General features: G+C 44.3%; 1 protein-coding gene across 14 annotated transcripts in view; it reads right to left on the bottom strand.

Annotated features, from left to right (window-relative positions):
- The window catches only part of LOC135416934 (arf-GAP with GTPase, ANK repeat and PH domain-containing protein 1), a 319,524-nt gene that overhangs the window by 37,547 nt on the left and 271,177 nt on the right, over positions 1 to 10,800 (bottom strand). For all 14 annotated transcript variants that reach the window (XM_064660296.1, XM_064660297.1, XM_064660301.1 and 11 more), the window contains 3 exons: positions 9,628 to 9,782; positions 8,068 to 8,158; positions 2,358 to 2,580 (listed from right to left, as the gene is read on the bottom strand). In XM_064660296.1, the coding sequence (XP_064516366.1) occupies positions 2,358 to 2,580; positions 8,068 to 8,158; positions 9,628 to 9,782 (469 nt within the window). The remainder of the gene's footprint in view (positions 1 to 2,357; positions 2,581 to 8,067; positions 8,159 to 9,627; positions 9,783 to 10,800) is intronic.

The raw sequence follows: 10,800 nt of genomic DNA, 5'->3' as shown, positions 1-10,800 counted from the left end.
ACTCCAGGCCCTTGTCCAAAGTCCCTCCCCAGCTCTCTTGGAATCCCCCAGCACCAGCTCTCAGCTTTCTTCCCCTTCAGAAGGGGCTTTGCTAAACGCTTCTGTCTTCCCTAATCTCCAAACATCCTTGGTTTCCACCGGAACTCCAAATCTCAGCTCCCCAAATTATTTCTTCTCACTTACTTTCTTGCCTCTTCCCCCAGTCCCTCAGCTTCAGTTGCCTCTCTCCCCTTCAATCCCTAACAACAAAAAAAGAGGGGTTGTTTAACCCTCCTTTCAGGTCCATTTTAGCTGCTTCCAATGGGATTCCTCATGCCAAACTCCAAACAGCACTGAGAAAACGGCACACACAACTTCTACCCGAACAACTTGAACTTACTTTCTTGCCACAGCTCAGACAGAAGGATTGTGATGCTGGCAGAGACCAAAGTAAAGCACAAAAGGAGGCACACACTTGGAAGAAGCAGAGCTTTGTGGTATTTATGTGAAAAATCTCATTTCAGTCCCTGCTGCAAACAGCAGAAGGATGGAAGCAGCAAAGCAAGATTACAATTGCTTTGTGGGAAAATTTTCACATCATCTTAATTCTGCTTTTTCTAGCACCTCTTCCATCACACAACTGTGCACTTGAACACAGAGCTGGAAATTCCTATTTATAAAATGAATCTTTTTGTCCCAAAATGTTACAGTGCAGGAAAGAAAGTGCAATGGTGTCGGTGACAATCAGAAACAGCTGAATATAACCACGAAGATGTACAGAAACAAAGCAGGAGAATTAAAATAAGCCCTGAGCATAAAATACAAAGAGAATAAAGTTGATTTTCTATAAGTAAAACTCAATCCCAAACGAATTACTTAATTCAAATGGATGGTGCTCTTTTTATCACAGTCACACGGATTTTAGATTTTTCATGATGTTTATTATATGACTACTAAAATAATGCAATCTTTCTTTTTTTTAAATAAAATATCAATTGAGCGTAAGCCTTTTCCTTGCAAGTATTTAGAACTGAGGCATCTCTCCAGCTCCTCTCAACAGTAAGGAGCAACATGTATTTGTCAGATGCAAGAATATGAGAACTCTGGATTACACTGTACCTGATGAAATCATTATGTTACCTGTCTAATAAAACACACACCTACAGCAGGAATCCCCTTTATGTCTGAACAAACCCTCTCCTTAGGTCTCCCTGAGCACTTCTATATGCAGTGATTCATCTAAGTAGCCTGATTAATGTAGTGGCTTCATTCTCGAAGATGAACCAAAGGTGGCACCACAAATTCATTTTTCAGGGCTAACTTAAGAAGGCCACAAGAAACAGTTGACTTGATCACACACAACAGCACAAACCTACTCCTGCACCATGGGAGGGGGCCCAGGTTCACCTGCCATTTCACCTGGGAAAAGCAGGATCCTGGGATACACGTGGACAAAGCCAAGACAGAATTCCCGCTGAGCTCTCCCGTGTGCAGGAGGCAACACCGAGAGCTGAACCTCCATCCTGGGATGGAGCCCCCCAGAGCTCCTGCTCAGACCCCCGCCACAGCCTTCTGAAGCCAACTGCAAAGCCTGGTCCAGCTGTGCAGGCTGGCCCAGCAGGTCTTTGTCCTGCCTGAACCCCCTGCCACCGCTTCCCCCCGAGCCAGTATGTTAGAGCCAGCCACCTCAAATCTACTGAAACCACCAAAGCATTTCCAAAACACCTTTCTTTGACACTGAGCAGATAAATTAAGCACAAAAACCTTTAGGTTTTGGTAGGACAACGGATCACGGACAGATTTTCACTGTGTGGAGCTACAGGACATAGGTAAAATGCTGTTCTCACAGGAAACAACCCCTCCACCAGCTCATGGTTTCACATACATCACATAAAAAGTAGTAATCAAGTCCATAGTGAGCAGGACTTTGAACACCTGTGAGGAGAACTCAGAGACCTGACAGCCAGGTACAAATTCCTGAGTGAGCTTGAACTTCTGAAGGCAGATTATTAATCATAAAGTGATAGTCCAAGAGCCAGGAACTTTGTGGCCGCGAGACAAAGAGACACAGGGCAGGGTAATTTAGGCTGAGGACGAGCCAGGCGGGAGGTTTCCATCTCCCACTGGTTTGTTGGTCAGTCACTGAACAAAAACACCGCTGAGCTGCCGAGGAAACCTCCACAAGAAGGAAAAAGTAACGGGGTCACTCAACTTCTGACACCCCCACTCGGACACCTGCTCTTCCTGGGCACTCAGTGAAGATATAACTTAGGATTTGTACAAGGCACATGGCGAGGGAGAGTTTAAAAAACAGCAGCATCCCCCCCCACCCCTCCTGCCCGCCGCGCGCCAGGGCGAGACAGGCCGAGCAAACCCACCTCGAGGAGTCTGAGGAGGGCTTCATGTGGCCTTGGCTGTTCTCCTCCCACACACTGTTGGCCAGCTCGTTGCCGATGGCCGACATCACCTTGATGAGCTCGATGGGCCAGTCGTCCAGGTCCAGGGAGCGCACCCGGGACAGGTGCGTGCCGAGGTTGCGGTGGATACCTGAGCATTCGATGCAGATGAGGGCTCCCAGGTTCAGGCTGGCCCAGTCAGGGTCTGCAGGAGGAGGGACACGAGCGATTAGGACAGTGAAACAGCCAACAGAACGCTGCCTGTGGATAAAGAGCTTGGCTCCAGGGCTGTCTTGTCCGAAAGTGCAGCTGGGAGGGCTGGAGTGGGGTCAGTGGAGATGCCAGTGGAGATCCCAACCCTTCTGAGAAACCCTCAAGGAGTAAACAAAACAAAAAGTGGAGTGTCTCAAAAGATGTATCACTCCACCTCCAGTCAAAAGAAAAACTATGAATTAGAGAGAAAAGGAGAAACAAAATATAAGTGCAGTGATGGGCAGTGGGTGGTGAAGCAGTGGAGAAAGGCCCTCCCTGGGCATCCCGAGCTGCTCAGAGACAATTACAAGGGGAAAAAGAGAAAAAAAAAAAAAGAACAAAAAACTTGACAAAAAAAATAAATAAGGAACAACAACAACAAAATTCTCTCTTGCCAATCACATCAACTGCCTCAACACCCACCTATCATCAGCCACACGTGGCTCTTACCCCTGACACACTCTGGGGGCTGTTTCCATCTCCAAGATCAGCGCTAAGATGGAAATGGGACACTTGGAACAGCCCCAGTTTTAGTGTTTGAGCCAGAAGGATTCCACCCACCTAGAATAACCCCACAAACAACAGGGCTGGGACAAACCTGAGGCAAGATGGGAAATTCAATTTTCCAGCATGGTTCAACTCTTTTGCCACTGCCCTGCGTGATTTTAATGCAGATTTGTAGGAATCACCCTCTCTCCAACAAACACTCACTTTCACAAATGCAACTGAAGACACATGAGAGGAATGTTTGTTGGTTTTTTTTTTCTCTCCCCTGCTGTCAGATCTTCTCTTCATGCCTGTGCATCCCAAAGGACTATCCCAAATGCCAAGCAGAAAAATGGTAATTAACTAAGAGGGTAGGCAATTCTTACTCCCATCTAAACAAAATTTAGAGTTGACAGAAAATGAATTTCCAGCATTACCTTCCTTCCAGGAATATTTAATCCAAAGACTCATTTTAACTTTGTGCAACCCAAAATTGAAAAGTTATTTTTGGCAGCCAAAATACATGGAAACAAAACGTTTTGTAGTTCTTTGCCACGTCACGTTTGGACAAAAAACAGGAAGGGAAAGCAGGTAATTTTAATTGAAAAGTCCCACATTTCACTGTGGGACTTTGATTTATTGACTGACATTTTTCAGTCAGTCCACAGAAATCCAAAAACATCCCCAGCAAGAAAAATCCCCCATCTTATTCCACTTGAGCAGCAAAAACCACATCTTTTGTTTTAAAGTTTCTGTCCATAACAAGTCTTATACTATAGATAATATAACATCTATATTATACACATATATCATTCCACATCTCCAAAAAATAAGGTGAGACTGAACTCCTGCCATGCTTTCTAAGCTTTTGGTGTGACAACCAGGACAAAGTCCTTTCCTGCATAATTCTTCAGATCACCTCCAGTGTTGTTTTGCCAATGGGGGAAACAATCTGAAAAAACAGCAATTTGTTGGTATAAACACTGCAGATAATAATTTAAAATTTGCAACCTGTGATTCAGAATGAAATCCCTGACCTACAAGGGTCAGGGTTATCCTCACAAAAATCAGAAGTGCAATGAGCTCTAAGAGGCATGAACTCAGAATGAAGCAAGAGAATAAAATAGTGGTTTATATTATTCTAATTATTCTGACAGAACTGATGTTAAGGACCTGACCTCCCTCCCAAATACCTGTCAGCTTGAAGCATATCCAGTGTATTTTGTACTGAATAAATTCTTTAAATATTCACCTACTTCAGGGCATCACAGAATGGTTTGGGTTGGAAGGGTCCTCCCAGCTGGCAGCACTGAAGGAGTCCCCAAAGCCATAACCAAGAAATGTCACCCAGACACTGTTTTAAATTTCAACAATCTGACAACACACAGCTGAGTGTGGAGGTGGCAAATGGGGAAAGGCAAGGGTTGAATTTGTTACAGAAGTGAAACTGTTCTCACCAATTTATACCAAAGAATCCACACATGGTTAACAAGCTCTAACTATTCAATGTGGTTTTTTTTTTCTTTTAAGAAGATGATACAAAACCAGCTCCCTTTTCCTGCTGATGCCAAGAGTAATTCTGAACTGGAGGATGCTCACAATACTTACAAGCACAGGGCAGGCTCTGCTCCAGGATGGACACCCAGGTTTGATGGTAAAAGGAAGAAAAAGCCCCCTCAGTGCAGCCAGACCTGCTATAAAGCTACTTTCCCCTCTTTTACTTATTCACAATTTGTCAATCAAAATATGAGGGTTTTAGCATCACTGAATATATCCAGACAACAACATTCAGCTGTCCATATTCTCCAAAATGTTTGGCTCTCTCCTTCCCTAAAAGCCTCCTCCCCACTGTGCCTTGCACCTCAGTCACAGTGATCATTTGCAGGCGAAAGCTCTTTTGGGAGAATAACCTCTCCCACTGTCTCCTTCACCCCTCTGGATCCCAGGAGGCTGGTGAAAGGCTTTGCCATGCTAAATCTGAGTTCAGCAGGTGTCAGATGGGCTGAAGGGAGGAGCAGACAAGCCAGGGAAAGAAGCAGCAGGGGTGAAGGCATCTCAAGTCACAGCAGAGAGAGAGAAGTCTGTAACTTTCCTATTCCTTGAGAGGTTTGGGTTTTCTCCTGTTCTGCACATAAAACTGTATCTTGTGATGGGTAGGACAGGATTGTCCAGATTATTACTTTGGGGTTTGGCTCTCAAATACAAAATGCCCCAGAGAAAGCAATGAGACTCCTGGGCTGGAAAACTCATGATGAGACTCTGTTTTTAAGCCCTCCCTATTTTCCCTCTGTAGCAGCAAAGACCTGATGTTCCATGTTTTCCAGACACCTCAAAAGAGTGGCTCATATTTATCCTCTCATCTCTGTAAGACTGGAAGAGCCAAAATCCAGAAAATTTAGCTGGGTTTGCCTAAGCAATTTAATTCCCTTCAGTGGCTTCTCTAGACAGAGAGAGTGCTCTGGGAAAAGGAACCACCTTTTCCTTCTGAAATATGAAATCAGATCTTGGGCAAAAACTCCAGCACCTAAAGAGCACTTAGCCTCACCTCTTGCTCTAGGATGGGAATGTTAGAAATAAGAACCTTGACTAACTTTAGCTGGAAGCTGCCAAAGGGCTGGGGTGCTGGCAGCACACAGCTGCTGCTGGAATAACATCCAACAAGGCAGAAATTCCCCGGGGAAACAAAGTGCTGCACTAAGTGCAAAAAAGGCAAAGAGCTCTAGAAAGAGGAAGAATGAGAATTCTGAAGTGGAAGATTGATGGCTCTTGAACAGAGCTGAGAGATGGCAACATCTCATATTCCTTTGCTCCCAAACATCTGGCTCTGTGGAGATGCAAACTGTGTAAGTGTTCCACAGGAGAGCTGGGGCTTTTGGGGGTGAGGACCTGCCAGGCAGGGCAGGAAGGGAGAGAAGGGAATAAAGCAAAGCCCTGCAGAAAAAGCAGCAGGCTGAGGTTCACCTCCTCTGTGTGTGTGTTTACATTTTAAAATACATTGCTTTGGAAATATCTCACATCTTTCCAAAGGAACGACCGCGGCCTTAAAATCAGGAAGGTCAAGGGGCCAGATGAGGGTGCAAATCATCTCTAAGAACACAAACAGTTCCAGTTAGGATTCCAAAATCATCCCCCTTCAAAAGCTGCACCACAGAGCATTGCCAAAATGGGCTGTGCCACCCTGCCCTCTCCCTACAACGTGTTCCTGGCACGTCCCTCCTGCTGGCACCACGCACGGGTGGCCAGCCTGGCCCACGGAGAACCTGGTTGAGACTCAGCCTGGCTGCAAGGGGGTGAGAAAATGAAAGAGAAAAATGAAAAAAAAAAAAAACAACAAACCAGTGCTGCTTCCTTGCACAGTCATTTTCCTGATTAAACACTCAGCCTGGTTGCATAAATCCTGGGATATGTGCCTGACTGGGGTTAGCTGGATTCTGGGCAGAGCTGAGATGGATCACAGATGCATCAGGAGGATGTGTGTGGGTGTGGGAAGTTGTCCGCAGTGAAGGGACTGCACGTTAGATATATAAATTATAACCCCCATATGTATATATTTATAAAATATAAATATATAGTCAACATAAAATTATCAGAAACATTATTTACAACATATTTATATTAGAAACATATATAGCTATAAAATATATAAATATAAAATATTATATATCTAGTTAGCAGGGTCTAGGAAAATGCCACCCACAGCTGAACAGCCAGTCTGGAGCAGGAATGAGCTCCACTGCCCCCCTGCTCTGCTCACAGGCAGCAGGGGGTATTTCAAATGAGCTAAATATACATGTAGGTCACTCACAGACCCCATCCCTCTCCTCCACCACCTCACCTGCCTTCTACCTGCACTACATCAAAGCCCTGGTGGAAATCTCAATGACCACCAGACCTGTGTGAAAGAATAAGAGTGGCTTTGGGCTGTGGGTGTTAAAATATCAGCCAAACCAACACTGTCCCTTGTTTATCATGAGCTGGGTCACCTTAAGTGGAACATAAAGACCAAACTGTGCAAAAGCACTTGCACTGGTGTATGAATGTCCATTTTAAACTGGGATGTCTTAGAATGGCTTAGACCAGTAGGCAAAACCCTAAACAGCAAATCTTAACAAAATACATACATGTATATATATATATATATATATATATATATATACCCAAATAAATGAATATTTTTCCATTTTAAAAATGTGCAAAAATTGCAAGAGAAGTTCTCACTTCCAAATATCAAAGAAATAAAAATGCACAAGTTCTCAATCCTTCAGCTCCCACAACTAATTGCTTTAGAGCAAGAGAACTTCCTTTTTGTGGCTTTGTTGCAAACCCCTGGAACTAAAGAGCACCAGAATAATGACCTGAGCCAGGGTTAGTGAGGTGAACCACAGCTCAAAGTATTCTCAAGAACACTCTTCTGAACACTAAGTATATGTTTTAGAAAATAAAAAAAAGAGAAAGAAACACAAAGGGGAAGAAAAAAATAATCTCAAATCAGTTTTCTAGTATCCAGATATAATGAGCAATGACTTTGGTTTCTTCTGACAAGTAACCCTAAAAACCAAACCAAAGGAAGACCAATCAAGCTCTGCCTCTTTGAAAATATTACCATGGCACATGAGCCCTCAAAGGAGGAAAATGGAAGTAACTGATGTCAAAAAGCAAACTTTTTTCTTTATACTCAAAGGAAAGTACAGAAATGCTGACATTTAGAGTGGCACATGAAACAACAAGGGGAAAAAATTAGGATGCATCTGATGCAGCATATATGTGGTATAAATTAACATCAAATAAGTCTGATTAAGCAAATTCCATAATGAAGAAGGAACGTGCAAACAGCATCTGGGATGTAATACAGGAAAAGACAAAGCCTCTGGTGGGTGTTCACACGAGTCTTGGCCAAGGAGAGTCTTGGTCAAGGAAAAGAGGTCAGTCTGCTCAAGTGAGTGGCTGTACTTACTCTGTGCTTCACAGTCCACGCAGTGGGAATTGCCTCTGATGTTCCTGATGGACTGCAGGGCCATGGCCTCGTTCTGGCTGGTCAGGCGGGACTGCAGAGGGAAGGGAAGGCGTCAGCAACCAGGCAGGACCCGGCACAGGGAGCAGGGACAACAGCAGCAAACCCACAGGGCACAGCAAGGGCGAAGGAATGTGAGCAAGAAACCTCAAGTCTTTGGTTTGCCTCTCAAGAAATAGTGATCTTTTGGCACCTCCAAGGCTTCTGGGGGCTCCAGCCTGGATTCTAACAAGTGGGGAGACAGCACAGAGGAAAACTGAGTGTGGAAATGAGCCCCCTTCCCAGGAACAGCAGTCACAGTGCAGGTTTGCTCCTGGAGATAAATAAGAACAGTATTTCCTGAGATCAATTTCTTTCATTGATGTGCATGCTCTTGCTAATGAAGACTAAGAGGTGGTTTGCAAAAGCAGCTGAAACCTTTTTATCATGAAAAGGTCAAGATTTCACCCGATGGCTCCCATTTGAATTCTCTCCACGATGACCTGCCTGTGACCTCTACCTGGACCTGAGGAGGCTGTCACAACATACAGTTGTTCAGCAGTTCAGCTCTACCCAGCTGAAGTGTCTGGAGGGCTCTCTGAGAAGCCAACTGTGACCTGCACCAAGGGCTGGACTCTTGGAGACAAAGTGATTCAAGCAGGACAAGGACCAGGTCTTGCAGGTGGAAATACCTCCTCCATGGGACACCTCCTAAACCTGCCCTTTGCTGTTCCAGCCAGGTATTCTGACATGTTTTGAGAACCTCTCTGAGCCACTTACCAGCCACTCTTTATCCTCTTTTGCATCAATATTTCTGTGTAGGTGTTAAGGTGCAAGCTTCCTGTTCTGTGCTCCCCTAACACACATCAGAATGTGTGAATCCACAAAAAGCAAGAAAACATGTACACCGTGATTTTCCTCCACCTCAGTAATGCATATTGGAAATAAACACACTTTTTAAAAGAAAATGGAAAGTAAATTATATTGTGGTGATGGTAATGACTGGTGTTTGATCTACTCTGGTACCTCAGGGCAGGGAAAGCAGGCATTAAATTCAAAATATGAGTCTCCTCTTTGCAATATAAAATCATGAAAGACAACTGTTAGGTGGGTAATATTAAAGGATCTACAAGTCTTTATTTTACAGTTATTGCCCATTTCTCTCCCTCACCCACCACTCAGCACCTTGCACTCTAACTGTGAAGTGTTTGCAGACACATTGACTTAGGATGTTCTCCCGAACATGAGCACTGGTTGAAGATGTCTCAGATTTTAAACATTTATTTTGCTGGGAAAGGAGAACAAATCCCTCCTGCCATCATACAAAAGCATTTCAAGGTGGAAACCTGCTCCTCTTAGGCCATGTTTGCCCCAGAAAGCCCCAGCTCTGCCGTGGGTGTAACGCACGCATTCCTCCAGGAGTACAGGTTTAAAATTCAGAGTTCTTGATTTTGCTTTCATCTGAATGATGAAAGGCAAATCAAGATCCCTCAGTTATTGTCAGTGTTACTCTGTGCACCCTACCTTGTTCTTGCTGCTCTCACACGACTGTAAACTGGCCAAGATCTGACTCTCTATGGCTTGGACCCAGGCGTCCCTTTCCTCATACGTGGTGGCTTCAAAGTGCCAAGTCTGGCCGGTGAGAGACACGATGATAAACTCAAAGTTTTCTTCTTGTTCTGAACAAAAAAATCACAATAGGAAGAAGAGACTGAGTTAAGGATATTGACAATTAGCTTAAACAATCTTGGTTGATGAGAATTTCTGCAATATAACATAACAGCTTTAAGCTGAAAGAGGGCAGGGTTAGGTGGGATATTGGGAAGGAATTGTTCCCTGGGAGGGTGGGGAGGCCCTGGCACAGGTTGCCCAGAGAAGCTGTGGCTGCCCCAGCCCTGGGAGTGTCCAAGGCCAGGTTGGACGGGGCTTGGAGCAACCTGGGCTAGTGGAAGGTGTCCCTGCCCATGGCAGGGGATGGAACAAGATGGGCTTTAAGGTCCCTCCCACCCAAACCATTCTGGGATTCCAGACCACACAAAAGCAGGGCTGAGGTTTGAGCCTGGATCCCTGCACAAGGCACCAGGAAACAATGTGTGGATCTGCTGCTTTTTCCCTTCAAATGTTATGTAGATAAAGCCCTGGTTTGGGAAAATACTCAGTTCCTGGGTGTGTTTGTGAGTTTGGTGTCAAGTCTGTACCTTTCTCAAACATTAAGTGGCCAACAAGCACTATTTAGATTTAAACCTGAGGTGCTAAGAGCTACATAATGTAAAAATCAAAGTGTGCCACAAAATAAAAGAAGAATGGACTATAAAGAGTTGACAATACAGAAAATTTAACAATTTACCCTCTTCTTTCAAGCAGTTTTTACATGCACAGATATATTAAAGAGATGTGTACATTTTCTCCTCCACAGCATAAACACTGGGATAATAATAATAATCACTGGGATATAATACAGGATTAAAATCAGTTCAACCTATTCACCATACACGTTCGATATGGGAGATGAGAAAATGATCTGAGCAGCCAGCAGAGAGGGTCAGAGAAATATCCTTAGGGCTACTGCAGGATAAGGACAAGTATTCAGGCCAGAGGAGCAGCACAAGAAAATACCAGCAGAACTGCAATAAATGGACACACACTCTACCTACACATGGGACACCAACGGCAAATTAAAAAATCAAGGAAGCTGAA

This window comes from Pseudopipra pipra, chromosome 7 (assembly GCF_036250125.1).
Source record: "Pseudopipra pipra isolate bDixPip1 chromosome 7, bDixPip1.hap1, whole genome shotgun sequence".
Taxonomy (NCBI): Eukaryota; Metazoa; Chordata; class Aves; order Passeriformes; family Pipridae; genus Pseudopipra; species Pseudopipra pipra.
Note: the sequence above shows the minus strand (reverse complement) of the source record. Positions and strands in the feature narration are given on the sequence as shown.